The sequence below is a fragment of the Lissotriton helveticus genome, chromosome 6, assembly GCF_964261635.1.
Source record: "Lissotriton helveticus chromosome 6, aLisHel1.1, whole genome shotgun sequence".
NCBI lineage: Eukaryota > Metazoa > Chordata > Amphibia > Caudata > Salamandridae > Lissotriton > Lissotriton helveticus.
Window position 1 is genome coordinate 2059508590 of NC_136067.1, and position 13490 is coordinate 2059522079.

At 43.6% G+C, this 13490-nt stretch overlaps 1 protein-coding gene across 1 annotated transcript in view; it reads left to right on the forward strand.

Annotated features, from left to right (window-relative positions):
* LOC144762986 (vomeronasal type-2 receptor 26-like) overlaps nucleotides 1-13260 on the forward strand; it is a 150781-nt gene extending 137521 nt beyond the window's left edge. Inside the window, exon 7 of the mRNA XM_078648300.1 lies at nucleotides 12335-13260. Coding sequence (XP_078504426.1) covers nucleotides 12335-13260 — 926 coding nt within the window. The remainder of the gene's footprint in view (nucleotides 1-12334) is intronic.
* The last annotated feature ends 230 nt before the right edge of the window (nucleotides 13261-13490 follow it).

The following is a 13490-nucleotide window of genomic DNA, read 5'->3' on the forward strand; positions in this document are numbered from 1 at the left end:
TTTACTATGAAATTGTTTAACCTATTTTTTTTAACCATTTTTCTTCCAATTCCTCTTTTCCTTGAGTATGTATTTCCTCTAAATTGTTTCCACCCTCTCTTTTTGTTTTTCACTTCTTTCTTCCTTCCTGCACCGTCTTCTTTACTTTCGGTAACATGTGTTGCATTTTTCCTCCTTGTATTTCCTTCTTCCTTTTAGAGCTTTTAGTAATTTTGTTACTAGTTTTTCTGCCTAATGGGGGAAGAACCCCTTAGTATACTCCCCTTTATTTTCCTTATTGTGGTATCTCCCGCACCTTCTCTTTTTACACTACCTTCTTTGTCTGTCTGGTCCCTCTTTCCTGCTGTGTGTTCTTTCCACAGCAAATACTGGTTTTTTCCAGTCACTGTTTATTCTCTTTTTTAAGAAACTTGCAAACCGAGAACCAGCACTATCGGGAATACAAGGGGATATGCAGTTCCTAAGGGTAGGGAAGACAGGTATTTTCTAAAAAGTGCCCTCACACACCCCGAAGGATGTCATGCTTCATTATTGGGCCTTGCTCCTCGTCGGGCTGGTGCTGCAATGCACGACGGGCACCTGCAAAGGGGCTCTTTGGCAGACATCTTTTTGGATGAAGCCGTAGGGTGAGTGCGAGTGTGTGGGCTTGGTAGTGCGGTGAGTAAGTGAGTGGGTTAAAATAGGTCTAGGTCCGTCCTAACTAAATGTATTTATTCCCAGGGGGCACTAGCCTAATTAAAAGTAATCTGCTCCAATTGGATATAATGTTCCTATAGGGCTAGATTGGTGTATAGGGTTGACATGTTTCATGCCAGATTAGAAAATGCTATTTGTGATGTGTGGCACACTATATTCCTCTTTTTTTTTTTCAAACCTTTTTTTTATTGATAACATAAGCAGCTGATAGTTAATAAAAAAGAAAAACAAAAAGAAAAGTATAAACAAGAATGCATTTGATCAGTACATACTGTATCTTGAACTTCTTCGTAATAAATACAGAGAGTAATACAAAAAAGAAAAAAAAAGACATCAAGTAATCAGAGCAAATTCATATATCAGCTACGAAACACATAATAAGATATCAAGGTAGGCAAAACACTTAATTAAATCAATTCATATTTGAACAAGTAAAAAGACATCCCCATATTCTGTCTATTTTCTTAAGTGCTTTATCACCCCTTTTCCTAGCTAAAGATAATTCCATATCATATATCTCCTTCACCAAAAACCACCATTCGTTCACATGAGGTGGCACACTATATTCCACTGTAGTCTCCATGTAGACATGTTGCTCTAGTTTTATGCGTTTTGGGTGCTAGTGGGTTACTCCCTCTGACCTCTGAAACGGCTCACCGAACGATGATTTATTTGTCCATTCGTTTACACATGAGCATGTGTTTTCACCAGCACTTTTCAACGAACAATGTTTGCCTTATTTTTCCGTTACCGCGCTTACACCAGCACCTTCGTAACCGGTCGAATAACTTTATTATACCGCCTCTGTGAACACCAGTTAAACTACAGTCCCAATGAAAACTCTCTTAATTTTTTTTTTACTTTTTTAACAGGCATGAGCACAAACCGGCAAGTTTATTCAACAGCACTGAGTTCACCACCATTTCTATTCCCGCACTGCGATGCATGCCTGCAGTTTTCATGAGTTATCACTGGATTGAAGGTCTGGTACCCCCCAGTTTTGTGCTAGATTGTGGGAGACTAAACATACCTGGTTACAGTTTAGCATCCCCTTTCTTTATTTTCAGATTGACACATCACCCCTGAAGAAGGGCTTAGTCCCGAAATGCATAGGGATTTAAACTTCAGAATGTGAACAGCGTACATGAATGAAATGTAACTTGAGCAAAGAAGCAAAGATATGAACCAATTGCAAACATTGTGAAGCAACAATAAAATTGATGCAATAAATGACGAACAGTTGACTTGGAACAAGATATAAAAAGTGTTACTGTTTTCATTTTAACAAGTGGATTCAAATTGTGAATTACCCTGAGACCACGTCTCCAAGGAGTGCCAGTTGGGAGCAGTGTTATTAAGTTAACAGTGCACTTTCGTTAATTTCAAGTTCAACTCCCCGTGGGTCAAAGGGAGCTACCCACTAGCACCCAAAACGCATAAAACTAGAGCAACGCATCTACATGGAGTAAACTACAGTGGAATATAGTGTGCCACACACCACGAATAGCATTTTCAAATCACTGACCACATTCAGTGTGAGCACCTGGCATAATTTTAGTAAAGATGTCATATGAAGAAATTACCAACATCACGGGGAACCATGACTGACACATTCGGATTTTCATCTGTAGAAACCAGGATCCAGGAAGTTGATCCTTCCACAACTAGCACTTTCTCTACACAAAGTATGCTGAAACAATTGTTGTACAGATCCAAGCGTGCAATAAACCAACGTTTACACGCGGGAACCCTAATTAGATACCATAAGGACCAGCGTATCCCGAGAGGTCTACGAATTGCGTTGAAACCCACACTTTGCAGGAACAACCCCAAATTCACAGAGCGCTGGTACGCAATTCTTAACAAGTGCTCCCTCGATCTAATACTGTTAATAGTTGAAGAACTTTCTAAGGTGATTGAAAACTTGGAGAAAGAAATCAAACAACTTCAACACAACCTGAGCAATAACTTAGCCAAGGATGAACTGGACAGAGCATTAAACGATATAAATATACAATTGGAGAAATACGCCAAGGAAATTAATGACAGAAAAATAAGAAAATACAAACGCGACACAATAGACTATAAGTTAGGCGAAGTCTACAACTGGACGGAGGTATACCCCCAGCGGAAACAGCAAAGACCATTTAACAATCCTTGATCTGATGAAGGAAGCACCACATCTAATGGATACTCACATAGAGGTGGACCAAGAATGGATAGACAAAAAAGCAACATCCAAGCAAGAACGGAAAATGCACCAAGCTCATCGGACCACACCACATCAGGGGCTCCTTTTTTAGAGAAAGGCCCTACCATAAACATCGAGACAGGAGGAGCAGAGGCCACCAAAGATGCACGCAGAGACTAAAACACTTTTTTTTCAACATAGTTCCCCAAACGGTTGTCAATACAGAGGACACGTGTATGGGTCTAAGAAGTAAAAGTGGATTCCCAGCACCCACAAGTTACAACATTTTTGACTCTTATGAAACCATCACCATGAATGAAAATAAAGAATTATTCAAAAGACCCAACTCCAGGAGTACCAACATCAACGTCAAAGAAAAACAAGCTACAAACCAAATCATTGACAATAAAGAAATCAAATGTTGTAAAGCTGACAAAGGAGGGGCACTTGTAATAATGTACTCTGAATTCTATCACAAAAGTGTTAATGATCACGTACACAACACAGAATTATACATGAAATTACCACAAGATCCAAAGGGTGAGTTTGCAAAAGTTCTGAAAATCATTCTAGACAAGGCATGCACTATGGGTACAATCACAGAGAAGGACAAAAAATATCTGATAGAGGAGCATCCAAAAAGCCCCAGTTTACATATGCTTCCGAAAATACACACGAACTTAACTAAACCACCATTTCGCCCGATCGTGTCAACCAAAGGATCTATTCACGAGCCAACTGGAAAGTATATAGACAAACACCTTCAACCATTAGTGAAATCTATGACAACCTATATATGCAACATAACAGATTTCTTAAACAAATTGAAGGATACACCACTTGATCCAGACATGATGATCACCCTGTGTACTATTGACGTATGTGCACTTTACGCATCTATTCCCCATAACAGAGGCATTGAAGCAATAGAATCCTTCTTAATTAATCACCACATCAAACAGGAGTTGAACATCTTTTTACTGGAACTACTTCAATATACTTGGTATCACAGTTATTTTACATGGGGCAAATAATTAGTTTTACAACTAGCCGGTACATCGATGGGCAATTGTGCAGCCCCCAGCTATGCAAATTTATTCATGCATCGACTAGAACTGGATAACATTTTAACCAACCCGAGATGGAACAACAAAATATTGAAATTCTGGCGTTACATAGACAACATTTTTTTAATATGGATGGGTCCACCTGAGGAGTAAGACCTTCATCACTTTCATCAACAACATAGATGATCACATCCAGTTTACACACTCTGTTAGTATGGAGAGCTTGCCATTCTTTGACGTGTTGGTTACCTGCTATAACAACAAGATTGAAACAGACGTTTACACCAAAACAACAGACAGGAACAATTCCTTACATTTTGACAGCTGTCATCCTATGTCTTTGAAAAAGCACTTACCATATTCGCAATTACTTAGGATGAAAAGGATCTCCTCAAAACCAAGCGAATACATGAAGAATCAAGACAGAATGTTGGCGAGATTCGAGGATAGGAAATATCCAAACACGGTGTTAAACACAGCGAAAGAAAGGGCGGAAGCCACAAACCGGAACAACTTACTTTCCTCTAATGAAAAGGAAAAGACTAACAATAGATCAGTATTTGTGTCAAAGTTTTCAACCAAAAGCAAACAAATGAAAAGAATCATTTTGAAAAACTGGCCAATGATAAAAAATGAACCAGATTTTAATGAGATTTTCAACCACACTCCATTATTTGCTTATCAACGATCAAAGAACATCAAAGATTTACTAGAGGCAACACCTCGACAGAAAGAAGTCATATACACAGGGACTAAACCATGTTTGAATTGCAGTCACTGCAACAATGTCATCCAAGGCAACACTCTTAATCATCCCACATCCGGGAAACAAATCAAATTATTCACCAACGCAACTTGTGATACAAGAATCTTGTTTATCTAGTCAAATGCCCATGTGGCCTCCCATACGTGGGGAAGACAGAGAGAAAAATAAAAGTTTGTTTGACACAAAACAAGAGCACCATCAGAAAGAAAGTTATGAAAGCACCAGTGCCTGCACATTTTACAGTTCATACACAAAACATAAGCCAGTTAAGATTTTTGATTTTGGAGGTTGTCCCTGTCAAACAGGGTACAGACAATAGGAAAAGACTATTGCAACGTGAAATGTTTTGGATAAAGAAACTCGATGCTTGTCATAAAAAGGGACTTAATGATCGGATGGAGTACAGTTGTTTCCTATAAACTTACTTACTGTAAAAACTCAGCAAGCTGAATTTGTTGTTCCACCTTACTCAGACTCCTAGAGTTATGTTTTCATTTACACACGTCCACAATGACACTACCATCAGCAGTTTGAGTTTTTTTCATCACTTTATTTAATTTTATACATATGATGAGTATTTACCATACACAGGTATACTACCCCGTTCAACATTCATATCGCAGTAATGGTACATTTTCGCATATAGACACCCCTGGTTTAGTGCACACTAGAAGTTCACATAACAGCCACTCAAAGATGGCCGACGTTTTTCTGTCTGTCTTCAGTTTCCACTAGTCAGGAAACCATCACTTAACGCCCTGTTACTACGAAACGTTCACCGATGACACCAAACACTGCCGCACGGACAATATTCGAGAGCGACTTTCTTCACACGCGGTAAGACCACTAAACTATGGGTCTTAGAACCCACGTTGTCTACAGATGTTTATGCCACCCAGAACTATTGTTTGGTATTGTTTTATGGCGCACGCTGTCACCTTTGCCGCATTACTAAAACGGCTCACCGAAACATGATTTATTTGTCCATTCGTTTACACACGAGCATGTGTTCTCACCAGCACTTTTCAACAAACATTGTTTACCTTATTCTTCCATTACCGCGCTCACACCAGCACCTACCTAACCGGTCGAATAACTTTATTATACCGCCTCTGTGAACACCAGTTAAACTATAGTCCCAATGAACACTCTCTTCAAAAATATGTTACCTTTTTAAAAAGCATGAACACAAACCGGCAAGTTTATTCATCAGCACTGAGTTCACCACCATTTCTATTCCCGCACTGCGATGCATGACCGCAGTTTTCACGAGTTATCACTGAATTGAAGGTCTGGTACCCCCAGTTTTGTGCTAGATTGTGGGAGACTAAACATACCTGGTTACAGTTTAGCATCCCCTTTCTTTATTTTCAGATTGAACACATCACCCCTGAAGAAGGGCTTAGTCCCGAAATGCATAGGGATTTAAACTTCAGAATGTGAACAGCGTACATGAATGAAATTTAACTTGAGCAAAGAAACAAAGATATGAACCAACTGCAAACATTGTGAAGCAACAATAAAATTGATGCAATAAATGACGAACAGTTGAATTGGAACACAATATAAAAAGTCTTACTGTTTTCATTTTAACAAGTGGATTCAAATTGTGAATTACCCTGAGGCTACGGCTCCAAGGAGTGCCAGTTGGGAACAGTGTTATTAAGTTAACAGTGCACTTTCGTTAATTTCATGCCAGATTAGCCCCTAACGGGTCTGGTGGCACTTCATCAGGACCAAAGAAATGAAAATGGGGTAATTTTAGCACTATTGCAAGTCTGGTTTAGTGGTTTGCAAGCTAGTAAACAGAAGAAGTTAGATGCACTGGGTTGCCCTGGGTTGAGTGACCTAGGGGAAATGGGGAGGGAAATAAAACAGAGAGGATCAAGGTTTTGTTAATCTTCTGAATATAAGGAAAACAAGCATTGGCAATACAATAGGACACGCATTTACCCAATACCTATTCCATTGCAAACAGGAATAAGTGCAGGCGACAAGGCACGAATATTGGGGTGGGGGGGGGCGAGAAAGCATCGGACTTTGGGACGGGGGGCACGAGAAGAAAGTAGTCTGTGCAGTAAAGGGGCCAGTAGCTATGGAAGGACCCAAATGTCGACATGGCCGTCATAAGGAGGGACCAACAAGCCTACAACCAATCGGAAGGCAGCATTTAAGACACAAGCCAATGAAAAAGATGGGCGGAGAGTGGGCGAAGCTTCCACGCTATACAGAATACTGCATGCCTCGCAAAGCGAGCAGCGCATGTGCTGCAACGCTAGGCTTGACCTAAAAAGCACTCAGTAGGTCATAGAAGTGAGGATCAGATTATACAAGGAGAGGAGAATGAGAAGGAGAGAATGAGAAGAGAAAGTGAGAGAAAGAGTAGGGAAGTTGAGTGAGCAGGTTCATATCAGGTAATGCAGATGGAAGAAGAGCATGATAGAGATCAGGGACACATGTATGTTTACAAGAAGAAGGGGAGGAGGAACAACAAGAGAGAGGCACATGAGAAAGCTCAGGGACAGATATAAGTTTAGCAGATCAGAATAAGTGAGCAGGAAGAACAGCAGAGGAAGAGGAGCAGAGCCAGAGAGGATGCAGTCTCAACAAAGAGAAAAGATATCTGGAGAAAGCACGAGAATAAAAGGTTAGAAAGGGGATGGAACTGAGGGCAAAGAGGTACAGAGACAAAAGAGCGTTGTGAGGAAATGGCAGACAAAGGCAAATAGACACATAGAGACAGAGAGGGGGTTGTGAGGAAACGACAAAGACAAATAGACACAAAAAGAACCGAGAGGGAGAGGGGATGGGGAGCACATTTTCCATGCTTGTATTGAGGACTCCTGCACCATTGGTTACACCACTGTATCAGTTGCTTGCGCGTGTTAGACCTGGCATCCTTGGCGTGGTTTTCCCTGTCTTTTTACTTCTGCTGCCTGCTTTTTTGACTGTTGGATGGCCTTGTTATTGCTGGTTTCTGAACTATGGGCACTTTTTACACTGCTGGTCGTGCTAAAGTGCTCCCTGTGTAAATAGTGATTGTGATTGGCTATCCATGATGTGGTACAAAAGGGGGTGGTGATGGACGGAGCATCTGAACCAATCAAACACTCACACCCAGTCAAAAGATCTGGGTTTGATCCATCACCGTTCTTTAGCCCACTCTGCCACCCCAGTTCAGACATGGCTATATGCAAGTCAGTCTGACCCTGTGCCTCATGGGAACAGTCCAGCCTGAACTGCCAAGCCCTGCCTTCCCTGGACCGGAAACAAGCTTGCGAGGACCGGTTTCTGGCATTCCAGCCGTCTTCAGCCCGGCTTGCTTGAATCCAGTGGCAAAGTGAGCAAGGGACTCACGTCTGAGCATACCCTGCCACACTTATGGCGGCCAAAGCGGTACAAAAGGGGGTGGTGATGGACGGAGCATCTGAACCAATCAAACACTCACACCCAGTCAAAAGATCTGGGTTTGATCCATCACCGTTCTTTAGCCCACTCTGCCACCCCAGTTCAGACATGGCTATATGCAAGTCAGTCTGACCCTGTGCCTCATGGGAACAGTCCAGCCCGAACTGCCAAGCCATGCCTTCCCTGGACCGGAAACTAGCTTCCGAGGACCGGTTTCTGGCATTCCAGCCGTCTTCAGCCCGGCTTGCTTGAATCCAGTGGCAAAGTAAGCAAGGGACTCACGTCTGAGCATACCCTGCCACACTTATGGCGGCCAAAGCGGTACAAAAGGGGGTGGTGATGGACGGAGCATCTGAACCAATCAAACACTCACACCCAGTCAAAAGATCTGGGTTTGATGCATCACCGTTCTTTAGCCCACTCTGCCACCCCAGTTCAGACATGGCTATATGCAAGTCAGTCTGACCCTGTGCCTCATGGGAACAGTCCAGCCCGAACTGCCAAGCCATGCCTTCCCTGGACCGGAAACAAGCTTCAGAGGACCGGTTTTTGGCATTCCAGCCGTCTTCAGCCCGGCTTGCTTGAATCCAGTGGCAAAGTGAGCAAGGGACTCACGTCTGAGCATACCCTGCCACACTTATGGCGGCCAAAGCGGTACAAAAGGGGGTGGTGATGGACGGAGCATCTGAACCAATCAAACACTCACACCCAGTCAAAAGATCTGGGTTTGATCCATCACCGTTCTTTAGCCCACTTTGCCACCCCAGTTCAGACATGGCTATATGCAAGTCAGTCTGACCCTGTGCCTCATGGGAACAGTCCAGCCTGAACTGCCAAGCCCTGCCTTCCCTGGACCGGAAACAAGCTTCCGAGGACCGGTTTCTGGCATTCCAGCCGTCTTCAGCCCGGCTTGCTTGAATCCAGTGGCAAAGTGAGCAAGGGACTCACGTCTGAGCATGCCCTGCCACACTTATGGCGGCCAAAGCAGTACAAAAGGGGGTGGTGATGGACGGAGCATCTGAACCAATCAAACACTCACACCCAGTCAAAAGATCTGGGTTTGATCCATCACCGTTCTTTAGCCCACTCTGCCACCCCAGTTCAGACATGGCTATATGCAAGTCAGTCTGACCCTGTGCCTCATGGGAACAGTCCAGCACAAACTGCCAAGCCATGCCTTCCCTGGACCGGAAACTAGCTTCCGAGGACTGGTTTCTGGCATTCCAGCCATCTTCAGCCCGGCTTGCTTGAATCCAGTGGCAAAGTAAGCAAGGGACTCACGTTTGAGCATACCCTGCCACACTTATGGCGGCCAAAGCGGTACAAAAGGGGGTGGTGATGGACGGAGCATCTGAACCAATCAAACACTCACACCCAGTCAAAAGATCAGGGTTTGATCCCTCACCGTTCTTTAGCCACTCTGCCACCCCAGTTCAGACATGGCTATATGCAAGTCAGTCTGACCCTGTGCCTCATGGGAACAGTCCAGCCCGAACTGCCAAGCCATGCCTTCCCTGGACCGGAAACAAGCTTCCGAGGACCGGTTTCTGGCATTCCAGCCGTCTTCAGCCCGGCTTGCTTGAATCCAGTGGCAAAGTGAGCAAGGGACTCACGTCTGAGCATACCCTGCCACACTTATGGCGGCCAAAGCGGTACAAAAGGGGGTGGTGATGATCGGAGCATCTGAACCAATCAAACACTCACACCCAGTCAAAAGATCTGGGTTTGATCCATCACCGTTCTTTAGCTCACTCTGCCACCCCAGTTCAGACATGGCTATATGCAAGTCAGTCTGACCCTGTGCCTCATGGGAACAGTCCAGCCCGAACTGCCAAGCCATGCCTTCCCTGGACCGGAAACAAGCTTCCGAGGACCAGTTTCTGGCATTCCAGCCGTCTTCAGCCCGACTTGCTTGAATCCAGTGGCAAAGTGAGCAAGGGACTCACGTCTGAGCATACCCTGGGTATGAGCTCTCTTGTCTCAGTAGGCCCAAGGGAATGAAGGAGTACGAGCTCTGTCATCTCAGGTGTTCCAAGGAAATAAAGGAGTATGACCTCTCTCATCTCATGAGGCCCAAGGTAATAAAGGAGTATGGGCTCTCTTGTCTCAGGAGGTGCAAGAGATTGAAGGAGCATAAGCACTCTGGTCTCAGTAGGTGCAAGTGAATGAAGGAGTACGAGCTCTCTCATCTCAGGAGGCCCAAGAGAATGAAAGAGTACGAGCACTCTCATCCTGGAAAGTTCAAATTCAAACTCTTTATTCCCCTGAAGCAATCCTTCATGGGTTCCACCTCTGGCTTCTGAAAGCCTTCACATCTTCACCTGAAAACAGCACAGACATCCTGACTTTCAGAAAAGGACTAAAGACTCAACTTTTAGAATAATACCTTGAAGGTATAAAGCCCCATGAGCCCCACCCCAAATACATTGGCATGCCCCCTCCCTCAATCATAGAAGCTGTTCATAATCAATAATGTGACCCAGGAAATGTTCTAGAAGTGAGTAATATTTATTTATTTATTTAAAATTTTATATAGCGCGCATTTACCCTTGGGCATCCCAGCGCTTTTCCAGACACCATCAGATAATAAAAATGGCAAGATTAGTGCAGTCAAGCAGGAAACAAGTGAGTTTTAAGACATTTGCGGAATCGCAAAGTGCAAGTCTCGGCACGCAATTCAAAAGGAAGCGAGTTCCACAGCTTCGCTGTGTTAACTGAAAACCTTCTCCCACCGGTACGGGCCCTTTTAACTCTGGGGACTAAGAGAAAGTGTTTTTGATCAGAGCGCAGCGTTCTGCTCGCTTTATATGGGACCACTAAATTCCTCAGTATTGGGGGGCCCTTCCCCAGGAGGATTTTGTGGGCTGTACAGAGTGCTTTAAATTTGACTCTTTCCCGCACTGGCAACCAGTGCAACGCCTTTAGAGCAGGTCTGGCAGACTGTGTCCTGGGGATGCCCATGAGCAGCCTTGCTGCCGCATTTTGGACCTGCTGGAGTTTGTTCAAAGTGGATTCCGAGGCGCCCAAAAAGATTGCATTACTGTAATCCAGTCTTGATGTAAACAGACCCTGGATTAACAGCTTCCTTGATGTTACAGGCAGAAGAGGAAACATTTTGTGAGCTGACCGTAGCAGGGCAAAGCACACTCCTGCAGTTTTCTTGGCATGGGTCCTAAACGATAAATCTTGATCTAACCAGACCCCCAAGCTCTTGATCACCTCTTTCGAGCTAGGGAGGTCTCCCATGCAACTCGGCCAGCTGGTCAGGGGGAGTGAAGAGATTTTACTCCCTAACAGCAATATGCAGATCTAGTACCATATACAAGCTCCTATTATGTGTATGGTATATAGCAGTAGGCTTCACCTTATTCATGCATCGTCCTCCTGCTGCCCCCCACCTATTTCTCCTACTGCACTCCCCTTTTCCTCATTATACAACCAGTCATGTCACTATTTTCTGTTTTTCTGCCTATCGCCCGGTAAGGTGACATATGAACTGTTACTTTTTTCTGCTTATATAGGTATCTCTCATTGTTCACTAGAATGTCCCTTAATATCATCATTTTGGAAAGAGCACTATTTAAAACCACTGAGTAAATGCATTAATTCAGAGCATAATTGACCACAGTGAAGATTCCAATGTATAACATGCATGTGACAATAACTGTCGAAGAAGAAGAAAAAAAAGCTCAACAAAACCCCAAACATGTAGGACATTATTACTGTAAGCAATTTATTTGAATGATACCACCAGTAGCATGAAAGAGGTTTATAAGGTAAACAGGAAACATATATGTATGTCTTCACACTCTCAAGTAACAGCATTAGGTGCATTAGTACCCTAGCAGTCAGAGGCAATGTGGTTGACCAACTCAAAGTACACTTTATGTGGAACAGTCTCATTCTAAAGTAAAAGGTCCTGTTTTGGGGAAAACAATTTCTCCCGCTACCCACCCTGATGATTACACCCTTTGCCCTCAAAACAGAGATGTTAAGAGGATTTACTGTCTTAATAACCCTGTGATGCTTCCTTTAGACACTAGAACACTACATCCGAGTGTAATGATTCTTACCAGGAATTTGACCATGGTATATGAAAGAACATGCATCTGAGCAATGTACTAGCAATATGTTATCTCTTCATCCCACACTAAAGTAGTCACCATTTCATGCTTCCTAAGGATATCATGTCTTTCGCTTGTTTAGATGCAGCCGAGTGTCAGCGATGCCCGGAAGATCAATGGCCCAATGAGAGGAGGGATATGTGTGTCCCCAGAGTAATCGAATTCCTCTCCTATGAAGAGCCGCTGGGCCTGGTGTTGGCCACTACAGCCACTATCCTCACACTCCTCACTACTGCTATTTTGTGCACATTCCTCTGGTACCGTGAGACGCCCATTGTCAGAGCCAACAACCGCGGGCTCAGCTTCCTCTTACTCCTGGCCCTCATGCTCTGCTTCCTCTGCTCTTTGGTGTTTGTCGGTCAGCCCACCAGCCTCAGCTGCATGGTCCGACAAACTCTCTTTGGAGTCGTATTCTCTGTCAGTATCTCATCTGTCCTAGCCAAAACCATCCTAGTGATCATGGCCTTCAATGCCACCAGTCACCACAGCCCTTGGAGAAGGTGGCTGGGGCCCAACACAGCCAATGGAGTTGTCTGTCTCTGCTCAATGCTCCAGGTCATCATATGTACAGTTTGGATACTGAAGTCCGCTCCATTCCCAGAAATGAACACAGAAGCTAATGAGGGCAAGACCATCTTCCAGTGCAACGAAGGGCACTCCTTTTTCTTCTACTCCATGATGGGATACATGGCACTTCTTGCCATGGTTAGCTTTATTGTGGCCTTTCTAGCAAGAACTTTGCCTGCCAGTTTCAATGAGACAAAGCTAATTACTTTTAGCATGTTGGTGTTTGTCAGTGTGTGGTTGTCCTTCATCCCAGCATACACCAGCACCAAAGGCAAGTACATGGTGGCTGTGGAGGTGTTTACCATCCAGTCCTCCAGTGCCGGGCTACTGGGCTGCATTTTTTTTCCTAAATGTTTCATTATCCTGCTAAAACCCAATCTCAATACTCGAGAACATTTAAAAGAGAAAGCAAATTATGTCCATTCAATGATAAAACCTTGAAAAAGATTGATGTTTTATTTTGCATTCGAAAATACTACATAAAAAAAATACAAAAGAAAAATATTTATTTGAAAGACCTGACAATTAGAATAGAATATTAAAATATTGCTTAGGTGGTACTTCAAGCTGTTTCATTGCTTTTCAGTATGGTTTCCTTTGTGTCATGCATATGGGTACCAACCTTGTCCAGAACATCCATACAGTTTTTATCATATTTAATTTGTAATTCA